This window comes from Ranitomeya imitator, chromosome 5 (assembly GCF_032444005.1).
Source record: "Ranitomeya imitator isolate aRanImi1 chromosome 5, aRanImi1.pri, whole genome shotgun sequence".
Classification (NCBI taxonomy): domain Eukaryota; kingdom Metazoa; phylum Chordata; class Amphibia; order Anura; family Dendrobatidae; genus Ranitomeya; species Ranitomeya imitator.
Genome location: NC_091286.1, coordinates 585,639,294 through 585,656,619, shown reverse-complemented (window position 1 = coordinate 585,656,619; position 17,326 = coordinate 585,639,294). Strand labels below are relative to the sequence as shown.

Below are 17,326 nucleotides of genomic sequence, written 5' to 3'. Positions count from 1 at the left end.
CTGTGAGCTCCACCATGAGTGAGATATACTCAAAAAAAGGAAAAGCAGCACAAAATAATTGAAAAAAAGTGGACTTTAATGCCTGAACGGCGTGGCAACGTTTCAGATGTGTTATCCTTTGTCAAGCAATGAATACAAGAGTGAGACCACATTTTATATCCAACACATACATACCTCATTAGAAAATCATTAAATATAATAAAGTCAATAGTATTAAACAGTGTTATTGTGCATCATCAGTGTAACAGTGCAATTGTGCAAGTTACTCAGCCCATCAAACCACAGCTATTGACGGGTATTATGAATAACATACTGCGTGAAAATAATTAAAAATAGCTTAATGGCCAATTGTTATTAAAAACAAATCAGGTGTCCTAACTAACGATATTATAATCCAAGTACACTTACATACACAGCTCAGTAATGGCAGCCATGATCACGGCGTTCCCAAGTGCCTACTGCACATGTCCGTGACATCAGTCAGGGACCCACAATGCTCTGCCCTGCAGCTGCTCAGAGCCTTCCGAGGACCATGGCGCCATGTTAGCTAGGGGCGGCTTTGCCCACACGGAGGACGGAACCACATAACTATTGCAATAGCAATATAAAAAATACAGTAGCGATCCTAGTAACTCCGAACTCTGCATTACTCAGGAATTACTGTACAGAATATGAAAAACATAAAAAATAAATAAAGAATATAATATATATATATATATATATATATATATATATATATATATATATATATATATATATATATATATATATATATATATATATACACACATAATGTATATATAAATTATGTACAAAATTAAACTGCTCCATACATGGTCATATGTATAAGAATAGTCTTCTCTACTCGGGAACATACTCGATGTGCCGCCGTATTTAAAGGGACCCAGACATAAGTCTGTAATACGTCACCAAGATCCAGGAAGCCCCCCTTATTAAAGTGGGGCATCCTGACCCTGAGTAAAGAAACGGAGACCTTTGGGGGCGGGTACCCCCCGCGTTTCTCCAAACCCCTACAGTATGACACACATGACCCAATCTTTGGCTACATCTTCAACATCCCTAGAGAAACATAAAAGACCAAATGACCAAAGCAGGGGAGTTTCCTATGTTTATAAATTCAAGCTTTTATTCTCTGTAATTATATATCCAAAAAAATAATCAAAATATCAAGAGAAATGCAGAGATCAAGGAAAAAGGAAAGCAAAATAATTCACATTATAATCAGTACGCATCCATTGTTCAAAGTCATAGCCACCATATACTGTAGTATCTCGGTATGTAAGATAGAACACCTGAAAAAGGACAAATAACTCCATAAGTTTCTTTTAAAACATAAAAAATATATATAAAATATACACTTCGGAGAGAATATAACCTCTATCACATTTACATAATTGAATTAAGTTTGAAATCCACATTAAGACCATAAGGTTTTAAAGTATTGAGTTTTTTTATCCATTCCAACTCTTTTTAAGTAACCGTATACGGTCACCTCCCCTTCTCTGAACCGGTACCATATCAATAATACGGAGGCGCAGTTTTTTTTCAGTATGACATTTCTCTGTGAAATGTTTAGACACTGGTAGATCCAAACGTTTCTTCCTTATGGTGTCGGTGTTGATTGATTCTAGTCTTGAAATCACACGTAGTTTCAGCGACATACCATAAGGAGCAAGGACACTGAAGTAAATAAACAACAAACTCTGAGTCGCATGTCAAATAACGCTGTATCCTATATTCCTCATTCGTGATGGGATGAAAGAAATTAGACCCCTTGAGCATCAAATTACAGTTAATTCAGGACAAGCATGGAAAACAACCTTTCCTACTGTTGCCAGTAAGTGTGGCCTGACCCTGTTTTTTGAATAACCTTATATCGGACTTCACCAGAGTAGACCCAATAGTTCGACTACGTTTATACGAGAAAACGGGGCTGTGTATCTGCATTGATTTTTATGATTTGTGATTTCCTCCTCAGGTGGAGTACAAGCTGGGATTTCAGGTGAACAATTCCTTGGCAATGGACTTACCACAGACCAATATTTCGCTGCAGGGGGACGTGCCTCGCTCGTTGTCAGGTTAGTGGCTTTCTCGGGTACAATATCTTCTGATCATAACCAGCATTGGATATAAAGCAATGAAATGACAGCGGCTCTGGGAATGTCCCATCCACTGGCACCGAGGCACTGCAGCACCTCCTAGTGGTGATAAGTAGTGACTACAGCTGACGTTTATGACCATGACATTTGTCCATTTCTGCGCGGCATAAAAATGAGACTGACTACCAGCGCTCCCTTCATATATAGTCACACACAGAAGTTAGATGTGGTTAGATGGGCCATTGTAGTTTAAAGTGATAGCAGTAATAGAAAAAACCCTTAGTGGTATTATGCAATGCTTGTTCTAATAAATGGAAAAAAATCTGTTTTTTGGTATTTGATATTTTGTTCATGTTGTGGGCTAAGAATAAGACCAGAAACCTGCTGAGTGACGCTGCACCCCCACGTGTCTGCTCTTGCTGGGCCCCCATGGATTCCCACCAGTCTGAGGATAGTGGTCCAGCATCCTGAGTACTAGACAGCCTCTTCAAGCTGTGTTCACAGGAGCCATAATGTGCTGCAGAATCACACACTCCTTAGATCTTATTCAGACATAATTTTTTTGCGTATTATTATTTATTATTATAGCGCCATTTATTCCGTGGCGCTTTACATATGAGGGGTATACATAATAAAAACAAGTACAATAATCTTGAACCATACAAGTCACAACTGGTACAGGAGGAGTGAGGACCCTGCCCGCGAGGGCTCACAATCTACAAGGGATGGGTGAGGATACAGTAGGTGAGGGTAGAGCTGGTCATGCAGCAGTTTGGTCGATCGGTGGTTACTGCAGGTTGTAGGCTTGTCGGAAGAGGTGGGTCTTCAGGTTCTTTTTGAAGGTTTCGTTGGTAGGTGAGAGTCTGATGTGTTGTGGTAGAGGGTTCCAGAGTAGGGGTGATACGCGAGAGAAATCTTGTATACGATTGTGGGAAGAGGAGATAAGAGGGGAGTAGAGTAGGAGATCTTGTGAGGATCGGAGGTTGCGTGCAGGAAAGTACCGGGAGACGAGGTCACAGATGTATGGAGGAGACAGGTTGTGGATGGCTTTGTACGTCATGGTTAGGGTTTTGTACTGGAGTCTCTGGGCAATGGGGAGCCAGTGAAGGGATTGACAGAGGGGAGAGGCCGGGGAATAGCGGGGGGACAGGTGGATTAGTCGGGCAGCTGAGTTTAGAATAGATTGGAGGGGTGCGAGAGTGTTAGAGGGGAGGCCACAGAGCAGGAGGCTGCAGTAGTCAAGGCGGGAGATGATGAGGGCATGGACTAGGGTTTTTGCAGATTCTTTGTTTAGGAATGTACGGATCCGTGAAATATTTTTGAATATACCATATGAGTGGTATTTGTGGTTTTCATGGTATAAGCAGGTACCCGGTACACTCCACGTTTACAACACGATTACGGCCATATTGGTCCAAACCTGACCGAAATGTGCTGGGAAGCAGACACTGCAGGAAAAAATCTGAACATCCCAGCAATGCACATGTAACTCAAGAGCTGGAATCCTGACTTCTGCTACGTACAAGAATGTCAGTACAAGAAACTATCCTCTGTTTCACATGCTGGATATGAAATCTGCTACAGATGTTTTAATTTTTTCTATTGCTTACAATTAAGTTTTCTAAGCCTTTTACGTCACAAATGACTGTGCTAGTTGCAGGTTTCCTATGCAAAACCAAACCAAAGCACGTGCAGAATACAGGCTTTACTAATGTGGGCCATTATAAAATATGTGGGCCCAGTGCAGCTTTTAAGTTTTGCCTTTTTTTTTTTTTGTTCATTGCCTCCTCTGTTAGCCATCAGTAATGTGTGTACAGTATTTATTCCCTGATGCTTACCAGTCGCCGTGTTGTACTGTTCCCAGCGCAGCGCAACGGCGAGTTTACTAAGGTATTTTGGCAGCAAAGGTGGAGAATCAGGGGATAATAAAGGCACTATTGTAAAGCACAGCTCAGGTCCTATTGAACGCTATTTTTGGCTCATATTGAAAAAAAGGGGTGACAGGTTCCCTTTAAGTATCGTGCAGGCTTCCTGTCACCAGCACTGGAGGTGGGCATTGTTAGAGGACCGTAACCGAGCAGAAGAGGGCGCTATGAGAAAGATCAAGCAGTGTCCTAGATACTGGAACAGATTTATTCTAAAGGGAATCTGACTCTCTTGATTCTTGCTGCACAAATCAGGACAGCGTCTGGCGGTATAATTTCTACCACACTGCGGCGTTTTAGAGAAAAACATACTTATGAACGTTATCCATAGGCCAAGCTGCTCAGGTGACCACTGCAAAAGACCTGTCACCCCTTATACCCACAGGGAGAGACCAGTCCCTCATGGGAAGCAGGGCAGGGGCCGGCCATTTGGAGTAGTCACCAGTGTGATCCTCAGCCAGCCTCTAAATGTATGGTTTCTCTGAAACTGCAGCGTTTCTGAGTGAGACATCCTGTGTACCTCTAGGTATAGATCGCGGCACTCTGGATAGGTGGTGCACTAGTGGTATCCTACCATTTATAATAGGACTAGGCACTCAGTCATTACATTGAGGCGATATTATGTAACATTTTGGGTCAATGACTTGGATCTTCTTCAGGTACAGATTGCATTTAGTTAGATTGCAAATAAATATCACCTCCACTTAACTAGTGTGCCCTGTCCTATAGATCTACCTGCATCCCCGGCAGGAGAGATGCCTGGGCCGCCTGCTCTGTGCCGCCTGCTGTGGGCTGCCTGCTGTGGGCCGCCTGCTGTGGGCCGCCTGCTGTGCTCTGGGCTTGCGTGCTCCTGGGCCGCCTGCTGTGGGCCGCCTGCTCTGCTCTGGGCCGCCTGCTCCTGGGCCGCCTGCTGTGGGCCGCCTGCTCTGCTCTGGGCCACCTGCTCCTGGGGCGCCTGCTGTGGGCCGCCTGCTGTGGGCCGCCTGCTGTGGGCCGCCTGCTCTGCTCTGGGCCACCTGCTCCTGGGCCGCCTGCTGTGGGCCGCCTACTCTGCTCTGGGCCACCTGCTCCTGGGCCGCCTTCTGTGGGCCGCCTGCTGTGCTCTGGGCTTGCATGCTCCTGGGCCTCCTGCTGTGGGCTGCCTGCTCTGCTCTGGGCTTACGTGCTCTTTGGCCTCCTGCTGTGGGCCACCTGCTGTGGGCCGCCTGCTCTGCTCTAGGCCACCTGCTCCTGGGCCTCCTGCTGTGGGCCGCCTGCTCTGCTCTGGGCCGCCTGCTCTGCTCTGGGCCACCTGCTCCTGGGCCGCCTGCTGTGGGCCGCCTACTCTGCTCTGGGCCACCTTATCCTGGGCCGCCTGCTCTGCTCTGGGCCTCCTGCTGTGGGCCGCCTGCTCTGCTCTGGGCTTGCCTGCTCCTGGGCTTCCTGCTGTGGGCCGCCTGCTCTGCTCTGGGCTTGCCTGCTCCTGGGCCTCCTGCTGTGGGCCGCCTGCTCTGCTCCTGGGCCACTTGCTCTGGTCTGGGCCGCCTGCTCTGCTCTGGACCACCTGCTCCTGGGCCTCCTGCTGTGGGCCGCCTGCTCTGCTCTGGGCTTGCCTGCTCCTGGGCCTCCTGCTGTGGGCCGCCTGCTCTGCTCCTGGGCTGCCTGCTCTGCTCTGGGCCGCCTGCTCTGCTCTGGACCACCTGCTCTGGGCCTCCTGCTGTGGGCCACCTGCTCTGGGCCGCCTGTAGTTTGCGCAGTAATTATCAGCTGTCAGGTTCCCAGTAAAGTGTCTAGACCTGTGTGACTTTTTTTATGTAGTTCCTTCCCAATACTTTAGATTGGTGCAGGTCGTGTTTGAGTTTCCATTATCGCTCATACCACCTTACCCTGACCTTACCCTGAATGACCTTACCCTGTGCGTGGGCATATCAGAGTACTCTCTGCTTCTATTCACTTGTGAGCGCTGCAGCCTGGCGAGCCGGCGACGTCTGCCCAACTGCTTGTGCGATTGATGGACCCTCACCGATTTAGGATATGTGCACACGTATAGAGCTCCTCTGCGGATTTTTCCACAGTGGATTTGATAAATCCGCAGTGCAAAACCGCTGCGGTTTTTCCTGCGGATTTATTGCGGTTTCTATTGCGGATTCCGCTGTGGTTTTACATCTGCAGTTTTCTATCGGAGCAGGTGTAAAAATGCTGCGGATTCCGCACAAAGAATTGACATGCTGCGGAAAATAAAACGCTGCGTTTCCGCGCGTTTTTTTCCGCAGCATGTGCACTGCGGATTTTGTTTCCCATAGGTTTACATTGTACTGTGAACTCATGAGAAACTGCTGCGGATCCGCAGCTACGGAAACACTGCGGATCCGCAGCAAAATCCGCATCGTGTGCACATACCCTTACAGGGTGATTGGGCGATATGAGCACCTTTTAGGACATTGTTTTTTTAATTCAGTTTCATTAGAAATGTTGCCCCATTTGTCTTTTTTCTCTGCACATCGCTGGCTGCAGTTACCGCAGACTCCCGCCGAGCCTTCTCATAGGAAAGCTTGTAACTCCTTTATCTATTTTGTTTTTTTCTGAGCTCCTTACAGCTGATTTATGTCCACCTCACCTTTGATGCAGTCTATAGTCATCAGTCATCTGAGAGGAGCTCCGAAAAAGACGGATAATAATAATTCTAAACTTTTCTATCAAAGCTGGCTTACTGACGGACTCTGTGAGCTCTGTTCTGCAGCCAGCAATTGGCAGTGCAGGAATCTATAGGAGGCAAACTGTGCAAAATCCTGTGTATTTACATCACTTGGCATCACTGCTGCTGAAGAGCTAGATCTACTGATCAGGTGGCTGCAATCCACAGAACGATCATGAGACTTAACGGTAATTTAAAAAAAGCAAAAGCCCCAAACTTATGTCCATAACCTTCTAAAGTCAATTTGTCAGCAGGTTTTACTTTGTAATCTGAGAGCAGCATGATGTAGTGGCAGAGACTTTGATTCCAGTGATGGATCACTTACTGGGCTGCTTGTAATTTCAGTAGAGTCGGTGTACACAGTAACTGTCAATCATGAGTGTGGGCGTGGTTACACAGGGCCCAGCATTCAGAGAACTGCTAGACCTGCAGCAGAGAAAACAGGGATTTTATCAAAGCTGCAGCAACCAGCCCAGTAAGTGACACATTGCTGGAATCAGGTTCTGTCCATGTGTAATGTTGCTCTCACATGGTGTAGCAAAAATGTTTTTTTTTTAAATGTAAATATTTAGCAGCCTCAGTTTGGAGCTTTGTCTTCTGACTGCCCTGTCCCCAACATGGACAAGAGGTTTCTCTATTACTGCTCCTGATAGAGGGTCTGCAGCAGGTGAGAGGGGCTGACCGTAGCGTGTCATGCACACCCGCTGGGTGTCGTATTCATCACAATGTGCGTGTGTCCAGGCGAGGCCGTGGGAGACGGGTGGGTCGGAGAGCCCTCCTTAACACTTCTGCTCCTCGGGTTCTTCAGATCGTTTTCCTGTCCTGTAAAGTCATTGCTGAAGGCCCTCCGTGGTAGCTGCCCGGCCCCGCGTGCCCCCAGACTGTGCCGGTATCAGTAACACCAGCCCTCCGCGTGCCCGGGTTACACCACCCAGTTGTACGCAGCCCTCTCACTTCTGACATTAATCATTTTTGCATCTGTTTTTCTTGGCAGTGTTCAGAGTTGATCTTTTCTGCTCTGGGAAAATGGAGATGGAGGTCATGCTCGTCATGCAGCTCAACATAACCATCAGCTCTGCCAAAAACATCACAGTCCTTAATTTCAAGCGGAGGAAAATGTGCTACAGAAGTAAGTGTGACCCTGTGGGGGGCGCCGCACACACCGGCCACAGACACTTCCGGGTGTGGGAACGCGTATTCTCAAAAGTAAAGATTTACTGTCCTAACACTATGGAACGGCAACCAGTCAGTGATCGCAGTGCCGAACTACAACTCCCAGCAGGCTGTGATGGCTGCACACATTATTTATTATGCTGGCTTATATAGCGTCATCATATTCAGCAGCGCTGTACAGACATCATCACTGTCCCCGATGGAGCCCACAGTCTAGATTCCCTATCAGTATGTCTCTGGATTGTGGGAGGAAACCGGAGAACCCGGAGGAAACCCATGCAAACACGGGGAGAACATACAGACTCCTTCAGATGTCCATGCTGAGATTTCAACACAGGACCCCAATGCTGCAGTGCTAACCACCGGGCCCCCATGCCATGCTAACCACCGAGCCACCATGCAGTGCTAACCACTGGGCCCCCATGCCATACTAACCACTGGGCCCCCGTGCAGTGCTAACCACTGGGCCCCCATGCAGTGCTAACCACTGGGCCCCCATGCAGTGCTAACCACTGGGCCCCCATGCAGTGCTAACCACTGAGCCACCATGCAGTGCTAACCACTGAGCCACCATGCAGTGCTAACCACTGGGCCCCCATGCAGTGCTAACCACTGGGCCCCCATGCAGTGCTAACCACTGAGCCACCATGCAGTGCTAACCACTGAGCCACCATGCAGTGCTAACCACTGGGCCCCCGTGCAGTGCTAACCACTGTGCCCCCGTGCAGTGCTAACCACTGGGCCCCCATGCAGTGCTAACCACTGAGCCACCATGCAGTGCTAACCACTGGGCCCCCATGCAGTGCTAACCACTGGGCCCCCGTGCAGTGCTAACCACTGGGCCCCCGTGCAGTGCTAACCACTGGGCCCCCGTGCAGTGCTAACCACTGGGCCCTCGTGCAGTGCTAACCACTGGGCCCCCATGCAGTGCTAACCACTGAGCCACCATGCAGTGCTAACCACTGAGCCACCATGCAGTGCTAACCACTGAGCCACCATGCAGTGCTAACCACTGGGCCCCCGTGCAGTGCTAACCACTGAGCCACCATGCAGTGCTAACCACTGGGCCCCCATGCAGTGCTAACCACTGGGCCACTGTGCTGCCCTGGGATGGTAGAGCCCAAATCATTATTGCATTTGCACCTCTCTTTCTTGTGTTTTTTTTTGTGACCAGATGTTTTTCACCTGTTTTTAATTTGCTCCTAATAATTTTAATTTGCACTATTTTTTACTTATTCCCAACTGAGCGATTGTTTGTTTTTGAGCTTCTGTTTTTTCCTCCTCCCTTCTTCCGAAAACCTTAATCTTTTTTTCACTTTTCTGTTGCCATGACTGTGTGAGGGTTTGTTTTTTTGCAGGACAAGTTGTACTTTTCAGTGACACCATCTTTTTTTGTGATGTGATGTACTGGAAAGCTGCAACAAAATGGTGAAAAAGCAAAATACTGCAATTGTTTTTTTTTTTTTTTTATGTTTATATATACATTTTCAATTTTTGGGTAATCAATCTGTCGGGGCTTGTTTTTTGCTCTGAGCTGACACTTATTGATGCCATTTTGGGGTACATGCAGTCTTCATTGCCTTTTATAGCATTTTGTGCGTTGTTGCAGTGGCCAAAAAAACACAATGGTGGCGTTTTTTTTGTTGTTACGCCACTCACTGATCAGGATAATTCATTTGATAGTTTGATAAATCAGACTCTTACGGTCATAGTGATGCCACGTGTGTTTTTTCTTTGTTTGTTTTTTTTTGTACTTTCCTTATTTTTTAGTGCGGAAAAAAGGGTTGTGATTTCTATCTATCTATCTATCTATCTATCTATCTATCTATCTATCGTCTTCAGATTATAAGATGCATGCCCCCCCCTCTCCAAATTGGGGGGGGGGGGGCAAATGGGGGTGCGTCTTGTAATCCAAAAGTAGCATGGTGACGGTGTTGGCGGCTGCAGTGGACGGGGTCCCAGGAGTTGGGTCACTGCTGCAGGAAGCTGGAGGAGTGGGGTGATGCTGCAGGCACTGGACTGAGAGGAGGGGGTGTTCGGCGGTGCGAGGCTGCACTTAACATCCTTTTCACTGCGGTGGACATTGTGAAAATGGCCGGGAAGCGAGATCTCAATTTGCACATGCGCCACCCCCAGCGATCATTTTCCCAAAGTAGACCACAGTGAAAAGCATGGGAAATGGGATTCTCGACATTTTCTGAAGGCCTGGTGCCCACCACAGCCTCGCACTGCCAAATACCCCACCCCCGCCGCATCACCCCACTCCTGTCTCCACCGCCAGCTTCCTGCATCCGCGACCCTGCCTCCTAGGACCCTGCTTCACCGCAGGCGCCTACCCGCGGTAAGCTAACCTAAAAGCAGACTATAAGATTCACCGCCATTTTATTAAAAATTATTCCTGTAGTCCTGCCAAAAATTTGAGGTACGTCTTATAGTCCGCAAAATATAATATCAAAATATAAATATATATATTTATTATTATTTTTTTCTTTTTTAAAAGTCGTAATATATGTAAAACACATTTTTATTTATCTGATCGCTTGTGCTAGATAGAGCAAAAATATATATAGCAAAAATCAGTCTCTTATGAATACCTGCCACTGGCTGGCTTTCACAGGGGTCTCCGGCACTCATCTGTCACTAAATAATCTCTCTTTAAACCTGATGATGCTGGTGTAATTATTTGAAAAACCATGTCAGGGAAAATGTATGATTCTGATAATAAATTAGGTTCAGGTAAAGAGTAAGAGAAGGCTCATGAGTCCTGCTGTGTTCAGACTGCACCCACGTAGCCTGAGTGGCAGCTTGTGCTTAGCTGTGTGAGATCTCAGCAGGAAGGAGGGACACTGAGGAGCTGTCAGTCAGGCTAGCTGGGTGGAGATAATCTTATAAAAGTTTATACTTAATCATACAGCCATTCTTACATGGATTCTCAAAGTAAACATGGCGTCCTTGTCAGGTATAAGATGTCTGTGTAGTGATGCAGGTGATTTGTACTGCGTACGTCTACAGTGACAAGCGTGTATATCAGTGTACAGTGTACACAGGGGAGACCCGAAATAGAAACAAAATGAACATATTCCCTGCAAGAAGGAAAAATCAAAAGAAGCGGGAAAGGCCATCGCACCAGCGCCAAGGTGTACCCAGCCGGGACGGATCGTGTTTACTGTGTACCCCATGTTATTTCTGTGCTTCTAGCAGGGTATCTGCTCAGTCTGTTTCTGTGTAATGGCCGGTGTGAACGTGCTCCTAGTCATTCACATGTAGCAGCTTGTGCTCTTTGGATTTGCTTTCTGTAATGTGAAGCATGATGTAGGGGCAGAGCTCCTGATCTGGCGATGGTGGCACCTCCCTTGTTGTGCACACCCTTTGTCTGCTGGCTATAGGGCAGAATATGGGAATATATTCATGACTACATGTGATGACTTTTGTTTTTACCCCACAGAGATTGAGCCTGAGGTGAGACCTCCAATATCTTTAGACAGGAACAGCTCCAGAATTCAGTGTAAGTCCCTGAGCGTCCTCCATTGTGTGCGGTCCTATCACTTACCGCGTGTACGCTGGCGGGGTATCATGGCTCCGTACAGCTGCTGAGCTGCCACGGCAGGCAGTATGGCTCCCTTCAGAACATATTACTTCTGGAGCTTCCTTTCTTATTGAGCTGTTCCTCTGTTATTCCTCCTAGAAAGTATTTCACAAATTGACAACTGGGCGTTACCAGTCACCTTGTCAGAGGCGCTGTCCCTGTAGACTGACAGCACTGATTGACCTGACCATGTCAGACTCTAGGGACGCGTTTCGAACACTCAGTTCTCGGTGTATTCATACATTTCCAGGAGGAATAACAGAGGAGCAGCACAATGCGAGGTTCTAAGAAGAGATTCTCCAGATGTGTGATATTATGGGGAATATGGCAGCTCCTCACTATGGGGCTTGTGTGTCCTGGGTATGGTGGATATTCTACTGTTCCTCCTGAATCTTCTGCAATGTCCTCATCATCTTCTTTTTCTCAGTTGACCCTGTGAATGTCGCCCCGACCACCTCCACGCGTGTTTTCTATATCAGTGTCGGTGTTTGCTGCGCAGTTATTTTCCTGGTGGCGATTATCCTGGCTGTGCTGCATCTTCACAGCATGAAGCGAGTGGAGCTGGATGACAGGTAAGACTTGGTCCTCTAGATGGCGCCACTCATTGACTAATGGTGTGATTTACTCCAAAACTAGAGCGCTGTTACTCAAATGTTTACTAGTTTGATCAAGTATTTAGCTTATACTCATCATTTGCTTATAATATAAATGGGAGCCTTGACAGCCGGGCGGCTCCGGGGGTCCATGGAGGCCGGGCGGCTCCGGGGGTCCATGGAGCCCTGACAGCCGGGGGTCCATGGAGCCCTGACAGCCGGGGGTCCATGGAGCCCTGACAGCCGGGGGTCCATGGAGCCCTGACAGCCGGGGGTCCATGGAGCCCTTACAGCCGGGGGTCCATGGAGCCCTGACAGCCGGGGGTCCATGGAGCCCTGACAGCCGGGGGTCCATGGAGCCCTGACAGCCGGGGGTCCATGGAGCCCTGACAGCCGGGGGTCCATGGAGCCCTGACAGCCGGGGGTCCATGGAGCCCTTACAGCCGGGGGTCCATGGAGCCCTGACAGCCGTGGGTCCATGGAGCCCTGACAGCCGTGGGTCCATGGAGCCCTGACAGCCGTGGGTCCATGGAGCCCTGACAGCCGTGGGTCCATGGAGCCCTGACAGCCGTGGGTCCATGGAGCCCTGACAGCCGTGGGTCCATGGAGCCCTGACAGCCGTGGGTCCATGGAGCCCTGACAGCCGTGGGTCCATGGAGCCCTGACAGCCGTGGGTCCATGGAGCCCTGACAGCCGTGGGTCCATGGAGCCCTGACAGCCGTGGGTCCATGGAGCCCTGACAGCCGTGGGTCCATGGAGCCCTGACAGCCGTGGGTCCATGGAGCCCTGACAGCCGTGGGTCCATGGAGCCCTGACAGCCGTGGGTCCATGGAGCCCTGACAGCCGTGGGTCCATGGAGCCCTGACAGCCGTGGGTCCATGGAGCCCTGACAGCCGTGGGTCCATGGAGCCCTGACAGCCGTGGGTCCATGGAGCCCTGACAGCCGTGGGTCCATGGAGCCCTGACAGCCGTGGGTCCATGGAGCCCTGACAGCCGTGGGTCCATGGAGCCCTGACAGCCGTGGGTCCATGGAGCCCTGACAGCCGTGGGTCCATGGAGCCCTGACAGCCGTGGGTCCATGGAGCCCTGACAGCCGTGGGTCCATGGAGCCCTGACAGCCGTGGGTCCATGGAGCCCTGACAGCCGGGGGTCCATGGAGCCCTGACAGCCGTGGGTCCATGGAGCCCTGACAGCCGTGGGTCCATGGAGCCCTGACAGCCGTGGGTCCATGGAGCCCTGACAGCCGTGGGTCCATGGAGCCCTGACAGCCGTGGGTCCATGGAGCCCTGACCATGGAGCCCTGACAGCCGTGGGTCCATGGAGCCCTGACAGCCGTGGGTCCATGGAGCCCTGACAGCCGTGGGTCCATGGAGCCCTGACAGCCGTGGGTCCATGGAGCCCTGACAGCCGTGGGTCCATGGAGCCCTGACAGCCGTGGGTCCATGGAGCCCTGACAGCCGTGGGAACTCCTTGTGTAAATGTGTAATAATTCCCATGTATGTGATGGACTGATGTGGTGCCTTCTGCTTTCAGTATGAGCGACAGCGGCAGCTCCCAGGGGCTCTCCCAGCCATCAACCCAGACCACGCAGTACCTCCGAGCAGACACCCCTAACAACGCCGCGCCAGTCACCAGTAAGAGCCCTCCGCATAGTACGTGTGGGGCGCTGTTCACATCTTTTTGTATGTCTGCAGACGTGTACGTAGGAAGCACGGATGCAGTTGTGTGCCACGCAGGCACATACAGATCGCTCTCCATAAATGTGACCCCCGTGGCTAGTATCTAGAACCAAACACAAGGGAGGCTAGAACTTGTATGCTATTTTTCTGATACTAAATATGGAGTTTGAGATTTTCATATCTTGAAGTTCCTATCAGCAACACGTAGCTCAAAGTTAAAGGGTTTTTGTGACCTTAAAATGTTGTTATTTTTTTTAAGCCACCTTCCTGCTGGTCTAACGCAGCCCGCTCCAGGGGTCTCCGCATGTAGTGGCCGTCTCTATTTGTACTCACAGCACTGGAGACCTCCAGAGCGACCCGCGCTGGAGATGCTGGGGCACAGGAAAGCAAATATAAAAATAAAACCAGTACGACAACTCCTTTAATACTGAATGACCGTAGTCTGGAGTGGCTAAGGGGTTAATGATGAATCTTCCTAGGAGGGCTAAGGAGTTAATGATGATATCCCTCGTGAATGGTGCTTTGCTTGAAGGTTAATACATTTGTGTCCCTGGTGGTCTAGATTCAGCCGGGGAACACGGGACCAGCGGAGCAGGAACGGCGCGGAATTTAAACGGTAAGTATGTGACACTGTGTGGGTTTCACTTATTGTAAAAGCCATAATGTGAGAAAATCTGGAAAAAAAAATGCTGTGATTTCTGCTCAGTGCGTGCTGTTCTCGTGTTGTACACTAGTGCTTTCCGCGTGGTTAGAGCTGGTTTCACCAGCAGGTGGCAGTCCTCGTCACCACATTCTCTGTGATACAGTATAGCGCACACTTGGGGGTTTTTTTCTTTACTTTTTTTCTTAATATCTTTAAAAAACTAAGTTTATTCATGGTGTGAGGTTTTCTTATGTATTCAAATTTTTTTTTCTCTTTTTTTCATTTTCTTTATTAACCCAGATCCCTGGACTGCCTCCCCTGTGATATCCATAAGCCCTTAACCCCTTCCCAACATGGCGATTTCGTATTTTGTAGTGCTTTCCTCTTTTCCTCTCAATCCAAGAGCCATATATTTTTGTGCTGATAGAGCTGTACAAGGGGTATTTTTTTTTTTTTTTTCAAGATACGGTGTATTTTTGCATCATGGAATTTATTATGTGATGTTCATAAAAGCAGATAAAAAAAATCCAAGTGCATCAAAATTGCAAAAAAAGTGCAATTCCACAATTGTTTTTTAAAATAATATAAAAAAAATCAGGAATTCGTGAAAAAAAAAAAGACCACTTGTATCAATTTTCTGAAGCCTCTAACATTTTCATTTGATGGAGTTATGTGACAGCTTGTTTTTGCACCCTGAGCCAACATTTTTATTTATTGATACCATATTGGGATAGATGCATTGTTTTGTTCACCATTTATTTTGTGGTGATGTAGCCAAAACTTTCAATTCTGGCAGTATTGTTTTTTTCTTTTTTCCCCCCAATACACCGTTAACCAAGCGGGTTAATTAATTTTATATTTTGATAAATTTGACTAATATGGACATAGCAATGCCACATAAGTGTATTATCTTTGTATATTTTTAATGGGTGGAAAGGGGATGATTCTGCTCTTTTTTTTTTTTATAAACATCAATTTTTCATATTGAGATTATATATATATATATATATATATATATATATATATATATATATACACACACACACACACACACACACACACACACACACACACACACACACACACACACACACTCTCACTCTCACTCTCACACACACACACACACACACATATACAGATTGACTGTTCTCTTCACTGGCGGCTGTTAGAGGCACATGATGGCTGAATATCCCATCATCTGCCTGCATACATGCAGTTCAGAGACAGGGAGCCGTCCGTATCGGGCAGAGTTATACAAGGCTTATTTTTGAGACTAGCAGAGTTGCAGCAGATGGCACAGTGAGGTTATCAAAGCTGCAGGAAGATGCTCAGCGAATGACAGCTGGAATCAGGGTCCCTGCCCCTACTATAAGCTGCTCTCAGAATCCGGGGGATGTTTTTCCTTTAGACTTTGTCTTGCTTTTAGTGAAGTAATCCACAGAGTAAGTGACATGTTCACTTTGTCACAGAGGAATGACTGAAATGTTGAGTGCTGGACATATCGATCAAGAAAATTCTGGTTTGTCCTTGAGGTCGCTTGCCTCTGATGTGACGTTAGAGATGGGGGGGAAAAAGCCATTTTTTAAATTCTTACAGCTCCAAGAGGGGATGTTGTTTAACCCTTTGAGGACTGTTTATTCAGTCTAATTGATTTCAGTTTAACGCTTTGTGAAAAATACGTCCCCTGGTCCTCAGAGTGCGATTTTCATCTTCATGGATGGATATTGTTGGATGGAGCTTCTAAAAACTTGTTGTTTTTTTGTTGTTTTTTGTTGTGATTTACTGCTTATAAAAATTTGCAGGCATTTTTGAGATATTACAACTCTCGGTTACAGCTCGTTGCCTAGGATACCGACCACCGCTGCTGTCTTGCTTGTAAGCACGGCAATGAAGCTTCAAAGCAGCGCTCAACATAAAGGAGCTTGTAAGCACGGCCATATTCTACGGTGTAGTAGCAGTGGTCTGTCTCCAAGGCAACTAACTGCTTTTATATTTAAGGTGCCGCGATGGCAGTCATTTTTATGAATGTCCATTGATCCCACTTTTAACATTTGAAGGTGTTTTCCTCTTCACTGCCCCAGCTCCGCATCTCATTCATTCTCAGGATCAAGGAGGACCCAGAATTCGACCCCCCCCACTGATCATAAAATAGTTCCATAGCCCAAAAAGCCACGAAATGCTATTTTCAATATTACAATGCAATGGAAATATGTAAAAGGAGATCTATAGTCACAAAGCATTGATGGAGGGACCTTGTCATGTGATGGATGTGGCTGAATGAATCGGCACCCAGTGTATTACCATGGGTGGGACGGACCACAGCCGGGGTATTCATATTGCTATTGTTTGCCTCTGTTGGCTCCACAGTTTATCCAACGCTCCGGATCGAGAAGAATGACCTTAAAAGTGTCACCCTCCAGGAAGCAAAGGCCAAGGTGAAGGACATCGCCATCTCCAGAGAAAGAGTGACCCTTAAAGATGTCCTGCAGGAAGGTACGAAATCCCTTCTCTATTGTATGTTCCTTCTAGCGTTCAGTACTGGTAATGGATGGCCAGGCGCGGAGCGCGGGTAGGTTTAGAGGAATGTTGGACAATTTTATTATGTTTTCAGCTGCAAGTATTTAAGTGGGATGATGCCTCCATGGGTAAGAAAGGCGGTGTGACGTGTGGGGGCTGCAGGCGGTGTGATGTGTGGGGGCTGCAGGCGGTGTGATGTGTGGGGGCTGCAGGCGGTGTGACGTGTGGGGGCTGCAGGCGGTGTGACGTGTGGGGGCTGCAGGCGGTGTGATGTGTGGGGGCTGCAGGCGGTGTGATGTGTGGGGGCTGCAGGCGGTGTGACGTGTGGGGGCTGCAGGCGGTGTGACGTGTGGGGGCTGCAGGCGGTGTGATGTGTGGGGGCTGCAGGCGGTGTGACGTGTGGGGACTGCAGGCGG

The 17,326-nt window shown here is 48.3% G+C and overlaps 1 protein-coding gene across 2 annotated transcripts in view; it reads left to right on the top strand.

Moving 5' to 3' along the window:
- Nucleotides 1–17,326, top strand: part of RYK (receptor like tyrosine kinase) — a 158,423-nt gene that overhangs the window by 75,993 nt on the left and 65,104 nt on the right. Inside the window, exons 3-9 of one of the 2 annotated variants that reach the window (XM_069727924.1) lie at nucleotides 2,000–2,099; nucleotides 7,714–7,848; nucleotides 11,338–11,397; nucleotides 11,906–12,050; nucleotides 13,605–13,705; nucleotides 14,313–14,366; nucleotides 16,761–16,886. In XM_069727924.1, coding sequence (XP_069584025.1) covers nucleotides 2,000–2,099; nucleotides 7,714–7,848; nucleotides 11,338–11,397; nucleotides 11,906–12,050; nucleotides 13,605–13,705; nucleotides 14,313–14,366; nucleotides 16,761–16,886 — 721 coding nt within the window. Of the gene's footprint in view, nucleotides 1–1,999; nucleotides 2,100–7,713; nucleotides 7,849–11,337; nucleotides 11,398–11,905; nucleotides 12,051–13,604; nucleotides 13,724–14,312; nucleotides 14,367–16,760; nucleotides 16,887–17,326 lie in introns of both variants that reach the window. The other variant, XM_069727925.1, reaches the window with a different exon arrangement.